At 40.4% G+C, this 24333-nt stretch overlaps 1 protein-coding gene across 3 annotated transcripts in view; it reads left to right on the forward strand.

Annotated features, from left to right (window-relative positions):
• Positions 1 to 12119: 12119 nt before the first annotated feature.
• FIGN (fidgetin, microtubule severing factor) overlaps positions 12120 to 24333 on the forward strand; it is a 145075-nt gene continuing 132861 nt past the window's right edge. For 2 of the 3 annotated variants that reach the window (XR_012024000.1, XR_012024001.1), the window contains exons 1-2: positions 12120 to 12429; positions 13274 to 13443. Coding sequence is in view for 1 of the 3 variants with exons in the window: in XM_072811442.1 (XP_072667543.1) it covers positions 13419 to 13443 (25 nt within the window). In the remaining 2 variants the exon portion in view is untranslated. The remainder of the gene's footprint in view (positions 12430 to 13273; positions 13444 to 24333) is intronic. The other variant, XM_072811442.1, reaches the window with a different exon arrangement.

Consider the following 24333-nt stretch of genomic DNA (forward strand, 5'->3'; position numbering starts at 1 on the left):
TCCACGGTTGTATCTTACCCTGATTGCACCATTCGTCATGTTCCCGGTGAGAGTTAAGGGAGTTAAGGAAGAGTTAATGACGAAAAGAGTCAGCTTTGAGTTCCAATCACAGAGACAAATAATCTTGAAAAGCAAGCAAGATGGGGACCCCTGGGTGGCTCAGTGGTTGAGCATCTGCCTTTGGCTCAGGTCGTGATCCCCAGGTCCTGGGATCAAGTCCCACATTGGGCTCCCCTAGGGATCCTGCTTCTCCCTCTGCCTCTATGTCTCTCATGAATGAATAAATAAAATCTTAAAAAAAATCAAGCAAGAAAAGACAAAGGATCTTGAGAGAGTACTTTTCTGAAAATTATAAATAAAAAACATGAAGGGTATAGAAGAAGAAGGTTCATGCCAAAATCACTGAGTTGAAAAGGATCCCAGGTAAACGAAAAGATTATTTTTCTAGTAGAGAGAAAGATGAAAAGGAAAACCTCCGTCTGAATTAAAAGAAGAAGAGATAGAAGCGGGCAGTGGGCAAAAGGGAAGAGCTTTAGGCAAAAAGGGAGTGCAGAAGGATAGGGCTTAGCTTTTTTATAGGCTTCTGCCCCCTTCGCAGCCTCTGGTCTCACAAAAGCCTAATTGTGGTGCTACTCATGGTGGCTGGCCCTGTGCAATCTGAGTGATGAGAGAGTAAGACACTCACAGGATAGGTTTGAGGACAGACTCTCAGAGGGTAGACACCAGACATGGTATGGGAACACATCTGAAAGATCATGGAGCCTCCAAGAGAGATGCAGAAAGGCTGAGAGGATTTCAGTAGACAAGAGGAGATGTGTATTGACAGGACACCTGACCAGATGTAACCTGCACCATACAAGCTGAGGACTACATGGTATGATCATAGACACCTACCGCAGAGATATCCGAGAAAAGGGTTGAAGCACCAAGGCTGAGTAGAATGAATTAAACCCCAGTGAAGACAGGGTGTGCCAGAAACAGGCCCCAGAATGCCCCCCACACGAAGGGAAAGATGAAGGAAAGAAGATTTGTGAATTAACTGAGGGCATCTCCAAGACAGACTAGGAGAAATTGAAAAGACTGAGCTTACTTTGAACTAGCAAGGTGACTAATTGCACAGAAATCACAGAAAAAGTGCCATTGGTTTTTCATAGAATTTGTGCCTATATTTTGTTGTTCTGCAATAGCATATCCACGGTGACCCACAACCAACACCAAACTTGTGGAATATTATTACCATAAAAGTAGATTGAATGCATGTTTAATTGTGGTCGCAGATTAAATTCCAAGAATATTGCAGGAAAAAAAATGGAAGGCAAAGAAGGAAAAAAGGAGAAAACCTGCCATTGTTGGAGCAGCAGCGGCACAAATAGCCTGCATTACAGTGTCTGGCATGAGCAGGATGCTCAATTGTTTAACTTTAGAAGGTATATTTATAATAATTTAGAGAGTAGTTTCTTTAAAAAAGATTTTATCTATTCATCCATGAGAGACACAGGCAGAGAGGCAGAGACATAGGCAGAGGGAGAAGCAGGCTCCCCATGGGGAGCCCGATGCGGGACCCGATCCCAGGACCTGTAGATCACGACCTGAGCTGAAGGCAGATGCTCAACCACTGAGCCACCCAGGCGTCCCTAGCTTTTATTTTTAAAACTATTTGTAGGTGGATATTTCTTAGAGTTGAAGTCATGCTCCTACACATTTTAAATGATTCAGTATTTATGCTCTGTCTTTCCCTCCCTCCTGCCCCCTTCTTCCTCTCCTCCTCCCTCCTCTTCTTTCTGGGTGGTAATGATTAATAATGATCATATAGGAAATTATTTCAAGTGAAAGCTGTCATTATTTTTCTCACTTTTTGTCAATACAATGAAATGACATCTTAAAGTTTGAGTTCACTATCTGTACTTTGTCTTTGCGGGCGAAAGTTCTTTATTTAAAATCTCCAGATTCCTGGGACGCCTGGGTAGCTCAGTGGTTTAGTGCTTGCCTTTGGCCTAGGGCATGATCCTGGAGTCCTGGGATCAAGTCCCACATCGGGCTCCCTGCGTGAAGCCTGCTTCTCTCTCTGCCTCTGTCTCTCTCTCTCTCTCTTTCTCTGTCTGTCATGAATAAATAAATAAAATCTTTAAAAAATTTTAAAAAAAGAAAATCTCCAGATTCCATAACAGAACTAAGTAATGGTCCAATATTTTGCTTCTTAATTGATGCGACAGCATCTATTCCAAGTCATTTCTGTGGCATTTTTTTAATCCACTCTTATCATCAGGTTTTAAAAATAATAAATTGTACTGTCAGGGAGTACCTTAATTTTACCCCTTTTGCCGTTTCTCATCTCTGTGGACCACTGATTGAATTATACAAGTATTTATTGAGCGTCTATCATGTGCCAGAACAGAAGTTTTATTAGTTTAAATTTTTTTAAAAGTTGACATTTCACTAATTTTACTAGTATACTTAGCTAATTAGCATCTCTATTATCTGCTTAGAAGAGCATTCTGCTTGGAAAGAATTTAAATGTTTTAATTAATGTTCAGAATACTAGTTTCCACATCCCAGGCTCCTGATCACTTCTGAAATGATGACCTCATACCTGTGCTATGAGCCTTTGAAACTTAGGAAAAATAGATTCTAAAAATAAGGATATAAATTAGATCATAAGAAACTGACTCATAGCCATATAGCTGGGCTAGAGAGTATGACAAGTAAAATAGATTATTTGTTGTGCATGTACAGGTTGTAATGTGCAAACACTTCGGTTGTGCTGTGCAACAACCACAGGGGCCACCATTCAAAGCAACTGTGGTAAAGATGGGATTTCTGGCGTTATTCAGAACGCTGGCCCTATATGACCACTTTATACACCCTGCCACCACCACCACCTCTGCTCCTTCTTCCTTGATGAGAGAACTTCAAATTTTTTTTGTGTGCTTATCAACAGGGGACTCCTTTCTCAGCACAGGGACTGATTTATGGTTGATCTCAGCCAGTCCCGGTGGGCTCCTTTTCCTGCTCTTCATGGTTTAAACCCGGAAATGGGACCCAATACTGGTAAGAGGAAATCCCCTGATGGCTTCTGGGAAAGTGTGTTCCCTAGAAACGAAGAGACATGGAGAACAACACTCCTCTTCTACTGCATGTGGTCTGGTCTCTAGTGATGTCTGAAGCTATTGCACATGTAACGTGGAGGAAATGGCACTAAAATGTTCAAGACAGTAGAGTAGAAACTGAGAAGGGCCCTACTCACAGATTGCTAATGAGGGCTAATAAATTCCTTAGCACTTATGCTGCTGTCTGTTGTTCCTTCTTTTGTTTGCAGCCAAAAGCATCCTTATTGACAGGCATGAATTTGGCTACTCCATTCATCAGTATGGAAATGGTGGATGGAGAGGCTCTGTAACTTCTTGAAGTTAGTGAGCAGGAAGTGTAAAAACAAACACACAAACAAGCAAACAAACAAAAACAGCTTTCTGGCATTCCCAGCTGTCTCCCTCTGGGACTGCAAGTCAGTGGCTGAATTTACCAAGGACGTCGGAAACGTTCGGTGTTTACCAGTGAACTGTGGGAGGGTGGAAAGCCTGGAGAACAGGCATGAGCTCGATTGTTTTTAATAAGTAAATTGGCTCCAATACTGGACCAGGATGCAGTCTGGTCTCCTGAACAATATTCGATCCACGTAATACCCCTACGTCCTCTGAAGGGTTCATTCTTTCCACTCTTTCATCCCCTGCAGCCTGGTCCACTCACCTCTGCTGCTCTTCACCCTCTTTTCACCACAAAGAGTTGAAACTCGGACCATCTCCTGGGTATCAGACTTCACTGGAAAACAAAAGATAATATTTATACTCATTAAGGACAACTATTAAACTACAGCCCAGATTTCTCCTATGCAGTGCAAAGCAAACTCGTTATTTTTGAGAGCTGATGATAACAACAATGGCAACCGCATGGGAAGGGGCATTTGAGGTAGCAGACACATTCTACTTAAAGATGCCTTCGTCTGATTATCCATAGACCTGTGCTAATGAGAAAGAGTGACTAAGATTGCAGTCTATTTCTTGGCTTTATATGTTTTGGGAGTTGGTCTTCACATCTCTTGCCCCCTCATAGGAGAGAGTACCAAAAAGGGGGCTTTTGAGTTAGAATGTTCTAGTCAACCAGCACACCAGGTCACTTGATAATGGCTGGCCTGGCAGGGGTCCAATGGAGGGGACACTTCAGAGATACTCTGTATGTCTTCACTCCAGTGATGACTGTAAAGTATGGTGGAGCATTTATGTATCAGCACAAAAAAAAAGGTGGGGGGGGAGAAGAAAAGTGTGAAAAAAGGACAGGAAGGTAGATGAAAATTACTATCTGGGAAAAAAAACACAGTATTTAGGATTCTCAAAAGAAGAATTTTATTTTTCTTCTTTTGAATGTAAAAAATGCACATGGCTTGTGGCCTTAAGGAGAGAAGCACAGGAACAAGGCTGCTTTTGTACTCTATTAAGGTTGAGATTAAAGTCCCTACTGATAAACTGAACATTCTTTAAAAGTGACCAGAAGCAAACAGTGTCTGTTTGCTGCTACTTTATTACAAAGACACCACTGAGAATAGCTAAGAATATACTATTTGATCTTTAACAGGTTGACCAAATGATTGCAGTTGGCTCCAGTGCATGAGATGCTTTCTGCAAATTATTGTTTCTGGTTATAAACCTTTATAATATCTCAGAATGAATTATGTATGTATTTCATGTTTTCTTTTCTGTTATCAGCCTTGATGTTCTCATTTCAAGTTTCACCCTAGCCTCCTAATAATGCAATATTGAGGCCATTCAGACACTAATTATGCCTCCGTGGCTTTTTTGAAATGACTAAATCAGCATCAGTTCTATAATTATCATTAGCAAGTTTGTATCAGTAGCTCACATCACTTGAAAAGCTCAACTTAAATGATTTGTGAATGTACTCATCTAATACATTGAATACTCTATAGATACACACAGGTGCTTGCATATTGCTTTATGTAAAATAGAAAGTCTGTACATGTATATTGCATGAAATATATTTTCAATGCAATATTAAAACATTATTTCCATAGCTTGAAATATTAAGCTACACAGAGACACCCAAGATACCTGTGCTTTAAAAGCTCAGTTGGGGTGAGCAGTGTAAGGAAATAGAAAACTATTACTCATACTTAAGGCGAGATCTGATGTCTTCCTCATTTTCAGGATGTTCAAATAGGAATCTGGCAAAGATGATTGACAGGAAGAAGTATCCAAATGCAATTCCTCTGTATTTTCATTGTTTCTGTTCTTGAATTATTGATATTGCCAGTAGTCATTTGCCATGAAAACAAATCAAGTTATGTATGGTAAGCACTTCCCTGAATGCAACACTTTTATATTTTAAAAAATGTTTACAGTATGCCAATTTTCTAATTTAACAAAATGGCAAACCGGTGGGGAAAATAACTACAGCAAAATAAAAGCATGGTGCAAATGAAAATCTTAATTCTGTAACTAAACACACGAATGCTGTGTGTGGAAACATATTACAGGAAAAAAAAATCCCACCAGCTACTGAGAGAAGCTATGAAGATTTCTTTGTGGCACTTAGAAGGGAAAGACTCACCTTAAACAGGAAAACCTGATAAGAATTTCTGAATTTAGGTCTCTTTAGCAATAGTGGGACATACATCAAAAGCTAAGCCATTGTACTTCCCAGTGACAATCTTTTTTTTTTTTTTTTTTTTCCCCACACCACCTAATACTAGATCCTTGTTTTGTACAAAAAAACTTGTGCCAGGCTGTAGTATTTTATGACCTACATTATTACCCTCTGGGTAGTGAAATGATGGTGCCAAACTAATTATTGCTTTGTCTAATTTTAAATCCAGGTCTATGGAGATTAACAGCTTGCACATTAATTCAAAGCACCAACAGCCCACCTAACCTAATGCCGTTTTAAATGAATTAAAAATCCTGTTTAGGAAACTTTAATGTACTTTAAATGAAGAAAATGTGCGTCTATATTTTTCACTCAGTATATAAAACCCAAATTCACTTTGCTTATTTTGCTTGCTCAAACATACTCCAGGGAGGAACATATCTTATCTTCAGGCATTCCTTCTCTTAAAAATGAAATACCTGCTAAGCTAAAAGCCCAGTCTGAGTGGAACTAATTGTAAAGCGGTGGTGGTGGTAGTGGTGGTGGTGGTGGTGGTGGTGGTGGTGGTGGTGGTGGTGGTGGTGAGAGGGAGGCCAAATAATGAGAAGAAAGACTATGTTCTGACTGAGGGGAAAAAAAAAAAAAAACCCACTCGATTCCAATGTATTGTCCCTTTTTATATCTTTGACATTAAATGAATGCCTTTAAACACACTGACATTTTGTAATATTACAAAATGAACGTGCAGTATCAAGCAATCAATACAAATAACCCATCTATAAAGAAGGCAAGGAAGCATATCACCAAACTCTACAAGAAGGATTGACAGTTTGAGGGACCAGAAAATGATAGACCGTTGCAATCACTCCCCAGCCGGTCTCCCCGTTTCCAGTTCTATTAGCTATATCTTCTCAAAGCAGGTCTCAGACCGCATAAATCTCTTGCCTAAAAACCTTCCAGAGCTTCCTGTTACCTGCCTACTGAAGTGCCAAGGTCTGGCCCAGGGAGTGAACGAAGCTCCTCCAGGCGCATTCCCAGCCGTTTGCTGCCTGCTTCCCTCCCAGTGCCCGGGGGAAGCAAAGGCTCAGGCCCTCTTGGTCCGAGCTCTCCCCTGCTGAGGCCCTCCTGATTCCGTCCTCACGGCCTGTGGGCCTGTGTGCGTGCCCACTTCCTCTACACCTCAGCTCCTTAATTTCCTCCACAGGCATTTATTCCGGATTGTCACCAAGTTGAGGGGGTTGGTGGGGGTGGGGGGGCAGGGACTGGAGAACAAAACCAAAGTGGGAAGTCACCCCGCAGATTGCCTGCCCTCAGGGAACTTTACAGTCTCACTGAGGGGCCAAACAGAGAGAGGCCTAAGGTGAAGAGAGAATGAGACAGAGACAGAGAGAGACAGAGTCTGAGGAGAGCCCAGGGGAAGAGATGAAGTGTCCTCCTCAACCCCAGAAGGTTGGGAAGTCTTCTTGGAGGAGGTAAGTGCTGGGAGTCTGAAGGGAGGGGAAGCCAGGGGACACCACGAAAAAGCAAGGCACAGAGGGGACCCACGACATGGCACATGCAGACCGCAGACTACAAGTGGTTTGTTGTATTGGAGTCTAAAGATCGAGACTAGGAAGACCAGGAAAATGGTCCTGTGCTTCATGAAAGGACCCGTATCTTCTTCTAGACAGACCCCTTTATGAGTCACTTATTCACTTTGAACTCTATTTATCCGGCTTTATCCATAAAACGTTAATGTCAGTTTCCTTTAAGTCTTCTGCAGTTTTAGGGCAATACTTTTGACCACAGTAAGGACCATGGTCCTTTCTAAATGAAGCTGAGAATCATACAGAATCAAGCAGAGGCTGCAGCAAACAGAGGAACACTACCACTAGTTCAAAGTGGATCAGAGTGTGCAATCCTCAGGTTCTTAGAAGAAAATGCTTTTGCATAACCAAGAAAACCCCTCCAGGGACCTCTCAGGGGATTTTCCAGTTGTCTCTCCATTGTAGGGTTAGGTCACTGAAGAGATATATGGACCACTCTAATACCCTTTGACAGTACCTGTATTCAAGTGTAATTCTAACAAATTGAGTAATTTTACTAAAATGAGGTCAAGGTCTTCACTAACTTTTTTTTTGAGGGGCTGGGGAGGAAGGGGCATAAAATTTTTTCAGTACTCACTTTAGGTACAAACGAAGATCCTTAAAATAAGCTGCAATTTTATGCGAACAGAATATTTTACCAGTAATTTGCATTATTGTAAGAGCTACTTTAGATTTTGCGAGCGATACGAAAAAAACATGCAGGCCTAAAACACAGCTATAAGTCCTGCAATATTTTGGAAACTCGACAGTGTGGAAGAAGATATTACCAGTTTAATGTTTTATTCGAATAACTGAGTTTGAAATTAAACAGCAGAATGTCTAAATTAAATTGAGTTGTGTTTAGCATTTCATGAAAAACTCAACATGATAGCCCCCCAAACTTGTTTTTGTCTTTAAAAAATCTTGTCACTGTCTTCTTATCTTTTCAATGCTCTGTCTACCCTCATCTTTTCCTTCTCTTTTCTTCTCCCATCACGTGGGTATATACATCTCTATGTCTGACCTGGGCCAAAATTATCCTTGGTCCAGACAGATAAGAATATGGTCATCTGCACAGTCGCCTTCAGCATCACCTTGCTTATCCTTACACTTCTCCTTGATTGTTGTTGCTTATATGTGTCCTGAGAATAAAAACACAAAAGTAGAAGAATCTGTCCTCCCGGAATTAGCTTGAGAGGAACACGCATACACGCGCATGAGCACACACACACACACACGCACACGCACACACTCCTTCTGAAGGAAAAAAAAAAACAAAAAACCCAATAGTGATGCATATTTTTCTTTGGTTTTCTTACAAACCCAAGCCAGGATACACTGTGTATTAGAAATTCATTATATTTGTCCTTTCTACATTAGAAAGAAATTAAAAAAAAAAAAAGCAATGGGCTTACTGCAGTGGGAGAAAAATCAGTCTGATCAGCTTTTCACTGAATTAACCATTTTCTTGATTAGCTGGCCCACTTTCTTTAAAGACTCAATTTCTTATCTTCATGGGGTCACAGGAAAAGTTTCATAAAGTACATTGTAGAGATGGATGTCAGTTACAACCAGAGACATTGCTTTTGAATTAAAGTTTTAAAAATAAATGTGGATAGAATATGATGACTATTAAAATGTCAACCATACCGCATCACTGAAGATAGTTTTATTAAAACAACTAAAACCATTAATGTTGCGCTAATTTTACAAAGAATACATCTTTTTGGAAGGCAAAGTCACGTTTCATCTTCTTTTGCAAAAAAAAGTAATTGGAGAAAAGCAACCTGTATCCATACCTTTTAAAAAAAGCTGGAAATAGTGAGGTCACAAACTCCATAGTGGATCTTATTAGTCATGCAAATCCCATAATATGTATTCTATCATGTAAACATCTTTTCTCGAATATACGTAATTTTGGACAATTTTGAAATGCTGTGTAAATACACGCAGCGCTCTTTTGAATAGTTTGCTTTTCTTTGATTTCAAAGTTAATTATATTCATTTATATGTTGAGTGACAAATGTCATAATCCTTATTTCAAATGAATATACAGAGGAGTTGGAAAAATTACTACTTATCTGTTAATAAACTCCTGCGAACCACACTTTTTCTTGCCCCTTTTTAAAAGTAGGGCTTGTTTTGTTTTGGATATCAACAATGAGGGTCTTTAAGTTGATCATGAAAATAAGTTGTGGGTTTTTTGTCTTTTTTTTTTTTTTTTTACTCAGCAGATATTCCATCCTATAGGTTTTATTTGGTATTTTGGTTTGCATAAGGAACTGTAAATTCCATAGGAGGAACTTAGTGTTAAAGGTTGATGAGCTTTGAACTTTTTTTTTTTTTTTTTTTTTTTTAACAAACAAGCACAGAGCAGTTTTGCTAGAACTGCACAGAGCATCTGCTATGTGTCCAGAGGACTTCTCGTCGTCATCCTCCAAATGGGCAATAACTGAAATGATAAGTTCTTCACAGTTGTTGTTTTTTAATTCATCTGTACTCAATCCAACAGTGACCCATAGACATTTTTCTACACTTATTTCTTTGTGGCGAAATCCAGTGGGCAACTTTTCATAATATCGTTTTCAAAGCTATCTTGTAAAATATAACTAAAGGGGCTTCAGTGTTCTCTGTTACATCAGAATAAAGTTCTTCTGTTTTATTTTGAAGCCTGGTTTTAAAAAAAAAAAATGCGCAGAAAGGTCAAATCCATTCCAAATAGAAATCTCATTCTTTAGAAATATTTGGTAAGATCTTGAATCACTTCTTTTTGTCTCTTAAATTCTGTCATCTGCCTCGATTTAACTAAAATAATTTTTCTTTCTCATTGTGTTAGCTAAATGCATCCATTCAGTGGCTATCCATTCACAGGTAAGGAAATCACAAAAGGAGAGTGAAATTAATTTCAAAGTATATATGTGGTATCTTTTAAGAGCTGCATTTCATCATCTGGAGAGCTGCAATTTAGTCTATTAAATGTACAGCCGAGAAGCAGGGGGGAATGTGAACGCGGGGGGGGGGGGGGGGGGAGGAGGAAGAGGAGGAGGAGGAGGAGGAGGAGGAGGAGGGCCAGTCCTAAACAAGTCTATTTTCGTTTCCAGCCTTCAAAGGTAGCATCCCCGGCTTCGTGGGCTCCTGGTCGAATGTCTAATTTGGCCCTTTGATGCCGAGCTTCGTGCCATGGGGCGGACCTGCTGTCCACCAGGCCAAGGTATAAACTTAACCATTTATCTCTTAAAGTCCTATTTAATGAAAACGAAGGGAAACGGTCACCTCCCTCACTGTCTCGCTCATCCCGATTCCTAAAGAACTTTGCCGGGCACATTATCTCGTAGACATCATGATCAAATGTTATTGTTTGCTTTATTATCTCAGTTGGATGGTCGGCTAGTCTAGAATGAAATAGGGTGAAGGCAGTGCTCGCAGCCCAGAAGTCTGAATGAGGTTCCCATTCAAATGATCCCGGTGGTTTGGGGGTGGGGCGGGGTGATTAGTAAACCATCGGAGCTTACGCGGCACCGCGAGCGTCTGGATGCAGCACATTTACATCTAACAAGAGACCCCAGAAAACGTGTGTGTGTTTCTTAAACCTTATGTTCCGAACAAAAGGCTATCTCAGCAACAGACAATCGGCCCTGCACTGCTCCCTGGGATGCGAGCAACACACTCAACTGCACATTTCATTCTTCCCCGGCTCCCGGCGCCACAAAGCCCCTACTCTCTTCCCACCCCGGGGTCCCCCGCTCGCTCCCCACAAGGGGGTGGGGCCGGCGGGAGCCGGGTCTCTGCAGGCGCAGCCGCGGCCGCCGCACCGGGGCCCCAGGCGCCGCTTCCCCCGCGCAGCCCGGGGTGGGGGTGGGGGTGGGGGTGGGGGTGGGGGTGGGGGGGACCGCACACCGAGACGCCCCGAGCCGGCTCCCTCCCGAGGCGGGGGGGCCGCTTATTTCGGATCCCCCCCGACCCCGAAGTTGCCGCTTCTCTGCGGATAAAGTCATTTTCTGGCGGGGCCCGGGGGCCCAGGGGAGAGCGCGGGGGAGGGCCCGGCCCGGGCCAGGGCTCGTCCGCGCGCGGGGTGCAGGGGGGGGCGCGGGTGCGGGTGCGGGTGCGGGTGCGGGCCCTCGGCGGCGCTCAGGCTGGCTCGGAGCCCCCGCCCCCGGCGGAGCGTCCCTTCCGCGGCGGGGGCGGCGGGGGCGGCGGGGGCGGCCGGAGGGGGGGCGGGGGCGCTCCGGGCTCCCCGCGGGCCGCGCCCGGCCGTGTAACCCGAGCCGACCCGGGCGGCGGGAGGCCTCGGAGCCCTCCCCGCCGCAGTCCCCCCCGCCCCCGGTGCTCCCGCCGCCCGGCCGCGCTCCCCCTGCGGCTCCGCGGCCCGGCCCCCCGGTGCTCCCGCCGCCCCCCTAGTGCTCCCCCCGGTGCTCCCTCCGCCCCCCCGGTGCTCCCCTCGGTGCTCCCGCGGCCCCCCGGTGCTCCCCCCGTGCTCCCGCCGCCCCTCCGGTGCTCCCGCTCCCCCCCGTGCTATCCCCGGTGCTCCCGCCGCCCCCCCGGTGCCGCCCCGTGCCCCCCTCCGTGCTCCCGCCGTCCCCCGGTGCTCCCCCCCGTGCCCTTCCCGCCCCCCGGTGCCCCCCCCCGTGCCCCCCTCCGTGCTCCCGCCGCCCCCCGGTGCTCCCCCCCCGTGCCCTTCCCGCCCCCCGGTGCCCCCCTCCGTGCTCCCGCCGACCCCCGGTGCTCCCCCCCGTGCCCCTCCCGCCCCCCGGTGCCCCCCCGGTGCCCCCCTCCGTCCCCCGTGTTCCTCCCCCCCCCCGGTGCCCTCCCCGCCCCCCGGTCTCCCCCCCCCCGGTGCTCCCCCCGCCCCCCGGTGCTCCCGCCGCCCGTCCGCCGCGGCCTCCCGTCCGCCTCCCGCCCGGCAGCCCGCGTCTCCCTCTCCCTCTCTCTCCTTTGAAAACTGATCTTTGGCTCTTAGTGTGAAAGTGATTTGAATTTGGCTCGGCGGCGCTCTGCGCCTGCGCCCAGCCGCTGGCATGCTGGCTCCTTCCAAGCAGCTGTTTTGGGTTTGAAATTCCAACATGGCAGAGGCTGCAGTCCGTCTTCCCTTCAAAAACTTGGAATGATTTCAAATCATAGGCACCTTCACTTAACCCCGGCTTCCATTCATCAGCAAACACCTCGGATCGATGCTGCGCTAACCCGCCGGCGCCTCGCTCCGCGCGTTCAGGTAAGGGGAGCTCCTCAGTTTCCTACCATCTGTTTAAATTTGTTTTTTTTTTGTTTGTTTGTTTGTTTGTGTTTTATTTTTTAAAGAACATAAATAAATCCGAGACCCGCAATAAGAGGAGATCTTCGCCTTGTGCCGTGCACATTAAATCCAGTTTGCATTCGCTTCTACTCCATACGCCAACCTGCTGTCTAATTCCTCTGTACAAAGTAGCCCCGAAACATTATAATGCACCTTTTTTTTTTTTTTTTTTTTTACTGCTTAATCATTGTAACAATAGTATTGGATTAAGAGTTCGCGATAGCAAGAAGCTCGTTTTCCGCTCTATTTGGGCTTACTTACTACTATCTTTTTTTTTTTTTTTTTTTTTTTTACTTCAAAAATTAAAACACACACACACACACACAACCCTAAGAAAGCGGAGCCATAGGGTGGGGCTAGACTTTCTTCGGGAACTAACTTCTAAGTAAATAAGAAGTGTAAATAAGAATCTTGCACACACAAAAAGTTGAGGTTAAATTGCAGTCTCGTGGCTGGGGGAACGTGAAAATGTCAGAAGATCGGTTGCAGAAAAATGTAAGCACATCGGCTCGGAGGGGGCACAGCGTGGTGGGCGTATTGTTGGCAAGGAACGGGAGAGAAAGATGTATAATTTAATGGTATATACAATCCACTGATCCTATTACCGTCCTCCCCGGAGCTCTTGTTAGTTTCAATGGGAGTGAGTGAAATTGACATGGACTTGCATTCCTGGTCATGTGCTTTTTTTCCTTTCTTTCTTCTCCTGTGATCTGAGATCCCCTTTTTGTTGATGTTGCTTTCCCCCTTAATTATATGCATGTAGGTTAAATGAATACCTGACGAAAGGGCCCACGTTTCAAGGCAGTGACATTTGATAGCTGAGAGGAAAAGTGGCTTTAATGAAAAGCAACCTTTGGAATTCCTGCTTGTGAGAAATCCAATTCAGCTTTTTGTGCTGCCAGCAAGAAATGATCAGTAGCACCAGTGTTTATGGTATGTCAGTTTTGGAATTTACTTCCTTTGCATCTAAATAGGAAAGACAAATTAAATAGCATGATAAAAACCATTGAAGACTCTCCTTGGGAAGCAGATGCTCATGATATAGAATTCCTTTAAATATATGTATATGTATATTTTAATCTGTCAAAATGCTTGTTTGCTTTTGCTATCACTTGTTTATATTTCAGTTTTGATTAATACATTACTGGAGTCCACTTTTATCGGTTTTAGCGCTAATCCCAAAGTTGCATGTTACTAGTAATGCACTAGATAGCCGCTGAAGTCAAATGGTATGTAAATTAGTTAAACTCAGTGTGGGGTTTTTTTGGGGAGGAGAGGGGAGAGGGCGGGAGTGTGGGGAAAGACTGCTTACTAATGAAAGTATATATATATGTACACACACAAAACTGGCTGAAAATTTTTTTCTCAACCTATTCATGCAATTTGACTGTCTGCTCTTTGGATGATTACACTTTGTGGAGTAATCAGTTCATCTGAGTGTGGGTTTTTTTTTTTTTTTGGGGGGGGGTGAGTGAGTGAAGGGGTATCTTTTACATGAAAATAAAAAAAAAATAAATTTTGATTGCCTTAAGCCCTTAATGCCTTTTAAGGAACAGTGGTAGTTTTTTTTTTTTTCCCCTTGCCATTCACTTGTCTGCCTGTCAGCGCTTTTTACTTTTAACCTGTGACAGAATTAAATAATCAAGCACTGAAATTGACTTTGTTTGAAATCGCTCTTTCCTCTTTCTTCACAAAAAAAAAAAAAAAAGGTCAGATAAAGGAGTGAGAGGGGGTTTTCAATGGCTCTTGTGACCGTGCCGTGTGTACACTTTGTGATATTCAATTAAGACTAAGAGGGAACAACAACAAAAAGATGTTCAAAGTATTTTGCATAACCACAGGATATGTCCACTTTCTACTGGTTTGGGTTTTTGTTGTTGTTGTTGTTTGTGTGGGGGTGGGGGGGTGGGTTTTTTGTTGTTGTTGTTTTTTGGGGATTTTTTTTTTTTTTTTGCTACATTTACCCCACCACCATGCATTCACCCTGAAAAGAGAGAGAAGGAAAGGGAGAATGTGAAAGAAAGAAATAGCAGTGGGGCAAAGCTGCCAGGGGTCTGTAATGTGGCCGTGGTTACCGCTCTCTCATAACACAAATGTGAATACAAGGAAAGGCAGTGCAAGAGCCGTTGCGCGACATACACTTCTGGTTGGACTCTGGTGACTATTGAGCTAAACACACACTGCTCTCACACGATAGAAAGGATTTGAATTTTGCATTTGGAACTTGTTGACTTTGAAGCGATCAATAAGAAGACTGTTTATTTTAGATGCACATAATTTGCCCTGAGAAATGTTTTAAGGAGGAGAGAGCACAGCTTTTTTTCCCCCGGAGCTGTTGGAGCGAATGGGATTGCCAGATGGGCGATTTCCCTCTGTGATGTTAAAGCTGTAATATATATTCAGAGCAGATTGGGCTGCTGCCTGTGATGAGGAGGATATTACATTTATAAATTTTAAATCGGAGCTCGGACAATGTGCTGAGAGCAGAAATTGGATGGTTTGACTGTTCACCGTATTGATACTTAAATGTGATTTCTGGGTAGTAGTAGTAATAATAATCATTGCAATAATGTGTAAAAAACACGTTGGGGTAGGCAGTCATGTAATTCATGACATTTAACAGCAGATTTAAGTGTGTAAATTGCCCCCCTCCCCTGTCTCTGCTTACTATTAAATAATAGTCACATAATTTATTTCTCTCTGTTTAAATGCCTGTTGTGCAAATGATGGTCACTCAGGAGCCTTATCACACACTAGAATTCTGGGCAGGAAAAGTTTATATCTGTGTATTTCTATTCATAGATATATAAAGTAGACACTTGTGTGTACGTATAAAGTGGCATTAGTGGTTCCTATTTTGTAATTCTATCACTCTGATTATTTTTAGATTTTGTTTGTCTTACACGTGTGGCCTAAAGGAGCCAGAGCTACAAACCTAAAAGGCTGGAAAGTGGGCAAGTGCTCTCACTCTGGCAGCTCTGCTGTTGCAAATTAAAAGTGTGTTGTGGTCAGGAAATGAAAGCTACAATGTCTCTTTTGAACAAGTCGTTTATCAAGAGAAACATCTATCAGGGACTGCCTTGTCACATTGATTCTCTAAAAGTTAGGTCCGAGGTGGAAGCTGCTTTGATGTTTTTGATCCTAAATTTAATACAACAGAAAAAAAGCAAAGATATTATGACCAGAATAGATTAAAAAAAATGTTTCCTGGAACCAACAAGATCTATTTATTAGTACTGTACTACGTGTGAAGTTTTTTGGACATTAAGAGTTGAAAGGTTGAGGGGGGAGACCCTAGCCTTTATAAACTGATGGCTGTTAAATATATATTTATAGTACATTCAGTTATAGCTGGCCTCGTGGCTCACATGGACGTTTTGAAGATAGATTGTTTTAAAGGGAAAATTATTTTCGAGAGGGTGTTTTGAAACAACATGCAGAGAATCAGAGTTTTCATTCATTCAATTTTTGGAGTTGTCCTCTTCCTTTCATCCTCTCTTTGAGTTCTTTACTGCTGTTTCCTATCATCATTATATGTGTGACTACTAGCTTTTCTTTGGGGAAGAAACATTTTTTTCCCCCTATGAAAACCATTTCCCAAAACGTGCTTGCTCACATCATCTTTACTGTTTATTAGTTGTGCATGTGGATGGTTATCAGTGTAAAACTACATGGGCTCACTCAAGTCTTTTTGGAATTCCAGCCTGAAGATATAGGTAGGTAACAAATAAGCCATGTCATGTATTCTTAAATACTGAATATATTGCATGCATTATTCAAATTTTAAAAGGTATTGTGAAGAAAATGACCAATTAAGGAATTTTTTTTTTTTTTTTTGGTGAAAGCAGTTAAAAGCAGTCTGCTTCATTTTGGGAGGCAAAGATATGAGAGAAGTGTTCCTTCTTTGAAATAGTTTTTGGATACTTGTCTTCTACTGCTGTTGGCTGCTTGTTATTTCATATGGATGTCTCAACAACTAGGCTGATAGACCACGAAGAGTGTAGTGGGAGTTTTGGGAAGTGTAATACTTGCTAATTAATCATGTCCGAAATGAAAGAATCATAGCAGGGTAATAAAGTCTCATTGTTGTTTTCCTGGAAGAGAGTAAGACTTCTGTTTGGAAGCTCTGTGTGTGAGTTGACTTGCTTTTTCTCTTCTCCTAAAAAGACAGTTTATAGGGTCTCTTTAGAATTATTTCAGGAACCTTTTTTTTTCTTTTTAGAGAGAATATTTTTCTTTCTTCTTGACTGTACCAAATCAGTGGATATTCTTGAAATTATTTCTGGTATCTTCTGAGTGAAAACATAGAGATGATTATTATTATTATTTTTTCTTCAGTTACATTAAAGACTCTAGTGGCTGAGGTTCCAGTACTCGGTTGTGGGTTTCTTTCTTTCTTTTTCTTTCTTTCTTTCTTTCTTTCTTTCTTTCTTTCTTTCTTTCTTTCTTTCTTTCTTTCTTTTTTTTTTTTTTTTTCATAAATAGAAAATCTTTTGTTGTTTTTATTCATGTTAGGTAGGAACTTTGAAAACCTTTTTGTAGGCAGGTACTTCTGATAGACATACAAGAGAGCAGAAATTATATTAATTACTTTTAGATAGTATAAGAGTATGACCGGAGGGGAGAAAAGTAGTACTTCCAAGAATCAATAGAGAATATCTGTTTTCTAACTTGACTTTTCTAGGATAAGGTATTAGCTACCTGAAAAGACAAATGAGTGGTATCATTTAGGTAAATTCTTTTTTTTTTTTTTTTTCTTGAGCTTTGGCTGTTACCTTTTAGATTTCAATATTTTGCTTGGTTTATGCGTGGGGACAGATCTCGAAAGTTTATGTGTCTGCAACATTTTTTCAGGATTTTCATCTCAAGGTGAAGACGGCTATGCTAATGACTCCCTGTTTTTGTCTGTGAATGTTTAGATGCCTTGAATGATTGCCTAATTAAGTAATCAGTTTTAATGGACCGAAATCAGCAGAATTGCTAGGTGTATTTGAAACAATTGCAAGCTTTTATGTTTTGTACTTTCCAGTTTGTTCTTAGAACCTTGGTTAATAGAAATGTTTGCTGTTTTGCCTTTGATCAATATACTCTTGAATATAAATTTCATATTCTACTTTTACAAAGTACCACATTTATTGTTCTACGGCTAATAATACATTTAATTACCAGGAATTGAAATTGATTTATAAATTTTTGATTGGGAGAAATTATTCTGTAGACATTTGTGTGAAATATTGACATATGCTACTAATCAATAAGACTTGATTAATCAGCATATCTGCTTTTTTATCTTGAGTCATTGATAGAATAAACAAATGGCACAGGAAACAATGCAATTTTTTCCCTTCATTGAAAAAAATCTTACTATTATCATCTCTTTTTGGGGGGTATATAAAGGCCAATGTTTCATTAAAATCAGTTGAACTTAGAAATTATTTTGTTCTACCAAGTCCAAAAATGATTCCATCTTCAATTAACACACACTCTCTTTCTCTCTCTCTCTCTCTCTCTGTCTGACACACACACACACACACACTATAGCTAATTTTTTTTGTCTATGAAAAATAAAACTTTTTTGAAAAACTGAAAATAAATGCTTGTTTAGCAAGTGCTTTTCATAATTGGATTTTGTAATTCCTTTTTTTCTAAACTTGAATTTTTATCATGAACTTTTTTACTTAACTCATGGTAGAAATTTCAAGCATAGCTGCTTTGACCTGATTGCTGATTACTGATCTTTTTGGTATTTTTGATGTTATCATTCAAGTGGCAATTTTACTTGAAAGATGCTTACCACGAGAAATGCAGATAGTGGAAATAAGGAGTAGGCAAGAATATGGTAAAAATAAATTGTACTGATAAGTTTGCAGCAAATCAAAAGCAGGTGGGTATGCTGTTTCCTTCAGGCAGCAGCACAGATGCCTGCTCAGGAGCTGTGCCTCCGCATAGCACATGTGGACGCTACCTGTTGATGCTAGTCTTAGCTAAGACACTGAGGCTGCAGAAGAGGATAGGTGATCAGAAACCATCCAAACACGAGCTATCATATGGCACTTTCCGTTAATAATATTTACATATTTTATGCAACAAATCTGTTTGTTGTCTTGTTACTTGAGTATTGACACTTTGCTTAACATTGCATATGGTGGGCTGTTGTTTCCGAGTTATTAGAAGCAGTGGATTCAAAGGAGAATTGCAGTTCAGAAGCATTTATGTTAAATATATGTACAAATGGATTTGTTCGCTTATGTTTGAGCCCCTGTGACTTTCACGAGACATACATTGATAGTATGGCTCTTCCAATCATTTTTGAAACCAATACATCTTGACTGTAGTATGCGTAGTTTATTCTATGGAGGCCCAAGGTTAAGCTTTTTTTTTTTTTTAACCCTGCAACCCAGCTGAAGTATTTATATTTTTATGTTGGGAGATCCTTTTTAGAAAGTATTTTTTTATAATATTGGGAAATTCGTTTCTTACTGGACTTTTGTTTTCATTTTCAATCAAGAGTAGCTTTCATTAAAAGTTTAACAGTGGTAATAGAGCTTACAAGAAGGATTTTCTTCCTGCAGAATACATAATGTAAAATACCCATAAAATGTTTTCTTAATATCAAAAACACCTTTACTCAGTTCCTTTCTTACGAGTTTTGATTTCTGCTGGTAATGTATGTATTTACTCCATTCCACTTGTGGATATATTATTGCTGGCAAGAGAACAGAAACTGCATTTTCTTCATCTACCAAAAAAAAAAAAAAAAAAAGTCTTTCTCTTTTCCCAGATTCAAGCAATGTTTGCCTTATGTCAATTGGACGCTTTTTAAGCAACTGACGATTGATTAAATGCCATATACATATGACGGTAAACTCATCTGAGGACGAATGACCTCTACTTTCATGCTTTGGTTCCTGAGGAGGTATTATTCATGGAAACATTCAAAATAAAAATTTTAAAGTAGTGTAACATGAAGCCTTGGGTTTCCAGATGTAACTGTAAACTTTTGGCTGTTCTTTTGATTTATTATCTTTACCCATCAGCACGCATTGTCACCGTCACCTAGGGCTGGCTACATAATTTCTGGGGCTTGGTGCAAAAATAAAATGTGGGGCACCTTGTTCAAAACTTATTAAAAATTCAAGACAGCAACAGCAGAGCAGTAAACCAAGCGCAGGGCCCTTGTGTGGGGGACCCTGGGAGTGTGCACAGGTCGCAGGGCAATGAGGCTGGCCCTGCCTTCACAACCCACAAACTTTTATCGAGGGCCTGCTTTGTGGAAGTCACTGGGTTTCCTGCTTAAGACACTGACTATCCCACAAGTATTCCATGTGCCTCTGCCCAAGAAATACTGATGGTTACTGAGTGAGAGAATCGATGGTAAATGGACCATTAGAGATTTTCTGCTCTTTCTGTACATGAATTGGCGACAGAAATATTTGCATTTACCTCATGTTGCTCAGAGGTGCTCCATACATCCCATGAATTTTTGTGCAGAGATTCTTAAAAGGAACCTGTGTTTTGTCATTGTTTGCATGCAGGTACATCAGGTACATACTTAAATATGTGTTCCCAGGCTCAGAATGATTGGGGTGGGAGGATTTTAGTCAGATCTGTGGTAAGAGCCTGGGAGTCTCTCTGTCGCCATGTACCATCCCTACCCCACGTAAGTTTCAAGCCTACGTAAAAGATGTATTTCTCATGTAGAATCCTAGATTATCTAAATATGCAGAAAATCCTGACCAATAAAAAATAAAAGCACAACCCACTGAGTGCCATTCAGACAAAAGGGGCAAACGCAAAAATAATTACCTTGTTATAACAGTAGCAGCATTGATATTTTGACATTAGAAAGTGGCATCGTAGCTATATAAACATGTGGTGACAGCTGTGTTAAAGATGCAGAGTAACTCCTCCATGCAGTAGCATTAACTATGCAGTATGTTATATTCAGATTGTGAACTTGGTTTCTGAACCTGGATTGAAATAACCCCCTTCCCCTTGAATAATGTAGTCACCAGGTAGGGCTCCTTTCTCCTTGGGTTTGAACATTGTCTGTGGAGGGGTGGACAAAACGTTGACATTGTTGCTTCCCAAGATACTTCTCAATGAGATCAAGCTTCATATTGAGATACCTAAAACTAAATTTTGAAGTCAAGCGGCTTTTTCAAATCAAAACTGAGATACGATGGAATGTCCAGCAAGTAATGGATCTGAGTGCACTTGAAGTTGTACCATTTATTTTCAAAAGGTATTTCTCACATCAGATGACTCTGCCAGGAAAGGAAATATCAAAGACCTCGGAAAAGTAACTATTCTTTTCTGTAATCCAAGACTGGGGTGAGGGTGGGGGGCTTTAAAGATATTTCTGAGGAAGAAAAAAAATTGAACTTATTTTGAATGCCTTGTTAGACTTTGTGGAGAGAAATACTATATATGAGACCTTCTAAGAAGAAAAATCTTTGCCCTGTGTAATAACAAGGCATAGCTCTCTCAGTTGATATGTACTTTAATGAAAGGAGGCTTGAAAATAACTATTACAACCGTGTCCCATTTAATTATAAATTCACCCTGCAGTTTAGAGATTTTTTTTTTCCATTAAAAGCATGATAAACTTGTAGTATTTTGATCGGTGGTTAGCCACCAAGCATATTTTTTTTAGTATTCTATAACCGGGCTACAAATTCTGTAGTAGAATTTAAATCGGAATCCTTCTTTTCTCACCTTACTCCTGGACTTTGGTATATTTTTACAATACATGTTTGGCCTTGGAAAAGGATTAAACCAGGAATCTGGATAAATCTGTGGCAATATGGTGCATTGTTATGCCCCAAATGTGACTGTGGTATTTCCCTTTTATTCACTTCTTTTCCCTTTCCATTTTCAAATGGAAGTTAAGACTGTAAACTCTTTCTCTTAGATCATATACCTGAATGATGCTAAATTATAAATCTTAATTAGGTATGATTCACTGATTTTAATCTTACAAGATAATTATTCTGAATAGGATAAAAGGCTGCCTTCAGATTGAAGGCATTTTCATTACAAACCCCATTTAAGATCAAACAAAGACCATTAAATAAACAGAATACTGTTATTCTTTTAAGCCTAAGAGTTAATACTTTTGGGTTTGAGTACATGAATGAAGAAATAAAGATCTGGATAGGACAGTTCTCATGTTTGCAAACTTTAAGCACTTTTGATAAATTTCACCGCTAGGAATGGCGGGAATCTTTTAAATAAAAATTACAGTTTTGATTATCTAAATGGAATATGCTCCTGTGCATGTGCATAGATGCATTTCTTTGTGAAGGTATCAATGTCAGGGACACTTTTGGTATTTCTTTATGAGTAATTAGGTTAACGGGTTAGTTAGAAAATGTATCCTTTCCTGGAAAATGAAAAATTGCATTCAAGCAAAGGTAAAAGAGTAGAACATATTCATGACTTTAAGTACTTAAAAAGATATTTTATGAGTCATTTTTAAGAATAATACCCAATATGTAACTTGTTAAGAATAATAGCCATTTTTACTTTTTAAAGCGTATCTATATTGAAACTGACTTTCCGTTCATGAGTCACAAATCTGGAGTCAATTTTAGGCCCAACTTAGAAAAGATGTGGGTCTAATCCCCTGCCCGGATCATTGTACCCTATGCCAATGGTATTGGTGCAAAATTCTTCTTTAAGGAGAGGTTTTCATTTGTATTATTCAGAAGATTAAGCCATATTTTTGAGGGAATACTGATATGACCCAAACGGAGACATTGGGACCCTGAATGACCTATATCTTTGTCTGACAAACTGGAAGGAGAAAATATCAGCACCTTTGGAATTTTATATACCTACATGAACAGTATTTGCTCTATGGGAAGGTTTTTAAATGTACTAAGAATAAGGGTTTCCCAATTGGAAAGATGTACTTTATATAATTAAAAGCGTACCAATCACCTATCACAATATGAATTTATTTACGATGGTAAGGCAGGAGCACCAAAGAACCTTACTCAGAAATGGATGTTGAGACTGAGCTAATGTCTCTTGAGAAAGAGAAACATCCTGTACACATGCAGGATTCCTTTTGGGACTTTTTTTTTTTTTTTAACACGAGTGTAAAATCATCATTAATAACATTTAAGCAGTTGAAATATTAGGAGGAAATTCTATTGGAAGATCTTTATTGTGTTTCGTTCTTTTAATAATAAGTCCTCGATGAACCCATACAATTCATTAATGGGCTGTTTTGCTTGTTTGTTCTATTTTTGTGTCGTTTTATTTTGTTTTAGGATCAAAGTAGGAAGACCTTAAGGGGAAACTATTTTGTAATGTTTGTCTTTAAAAATACCACTGAGAACTACAACATGTGGTATAGATTTGCTTATAATGATGCGCAAAAATCCACAACTTTACCCCAATATAATTCTCTTTCTCTGAAACCTACCTTTACCAAAATGCCACTGTTCCTAGGCTATCATATGGTAGATGTTGCTGATGTATTTATTGTAACGCACACGCGTACCTAAATCCGTATATTTTTTTGTATTTATCTATAATTTCTAACAACCAGATCTGCAGGTGTCCTTGTGCTCGGGGCAGGGAGAACAAGGTTTTCTACCTATCTTGTCTGCAGACTTGCTGTGAACCTTGCTGCCTCATCCATCCTCCTGCTGCTGGGTTCCAGTTTTACTCAGGCCTGTGTCCTGTTTTGATGAGCTGGATTTTCATTGTGTTTTGTTTTGGTTTTGGTTTTTTAGTATTTATCTGTAGGGCTGGTTATTATTTGATCATCTGGAAAATCAAATTTCACTTGAGCTCCTAGAATATGATATTTACACCATGAGGAGGTAGTTTGAATTAATTAAGAGGATATTGAGCTGTGTAGTGGGAGGAAGTATAGCAGCATTTTTGGCATGGACACAAGGAGAAAGACAACTTGTAGGAATGGGGAAGTAGTTAAAGGGAAATAAATTACAGAAGTTGCTGAGGAAAGCCAAGGATAATGACGATCTTCATGTGACTTGCTAAAAATGATATTGGCAATTAAAAAAAATCAAATCCTAATGTAATTATGTGAGAAAACTGATCATTTATTAAGAATTAGTGACCAGTGTTTCTTCATATGGAACTGTAGTGCCAAGATGTGTATTTTGTTACCAAAAATTTTAGGCAGTGTGAATAAGAAAGTTGTTTTTCATAGTTGTTGAACAATGAGGAACAGTTACTAGATGACATTGAAGATTTTAGTAAACTTGAATTCAGTCGTTGATCTTGGACAAGATATTTAACCCTTTAAGCTTCTTTTTTCTTCATTTGTAAAATGGATACCTACCTACCTCATGTGGTTGTTATAAGGAATTGATTAAGTAATTTTTGCAAAATAACACAGTGCTTGGCACGTAGGGAAACATTTATTTATTGTGATTTTTTTAATGGCTTGACTTACATATATTGTGAAATAATTACCACAGGAACTTTTGTTAGCATCTGTCATATAGTTGAAATTAAAAAAGCCAAAAAAGAAAAAAAAAAAAAAGAATTACTGACCGACCAGTGCACGTCAAATAGTATGCAGCTCCATAATCTATACACAAATCATATTCCCTTTTTTTTTTATAATGGCACATTCTGTATCAAATCTTGAACATACGGGAGTTGTGATCATACAAATTAAAAGAACTATTCCCCCTCTTTTCCCTCACGGTTTGAAAAAGAACAAAATTATACATGCCTCTAAGGATGATTCATATTACTCTTAGACTCTTTTTTCTTCCTCAGCATACTCAGTTTGTTTAGGCTTCAGGTGAGATTACAGAAGAAAATCCATTGAGG

The sequence above is a fragment of the Canis lupus genome, chromosome 34 (assembly GCF_048164855.1).
Source record: "Canis lupus baileyi chromosome 34, mCanLup2.hap1, whole genome shotgun sequence".
NCBI classification, from domain to species: Eukaryota; Metazoa; Chordata; class Mammalia; order Carnivora; family Canidae; genus Canis; species Canis lupus.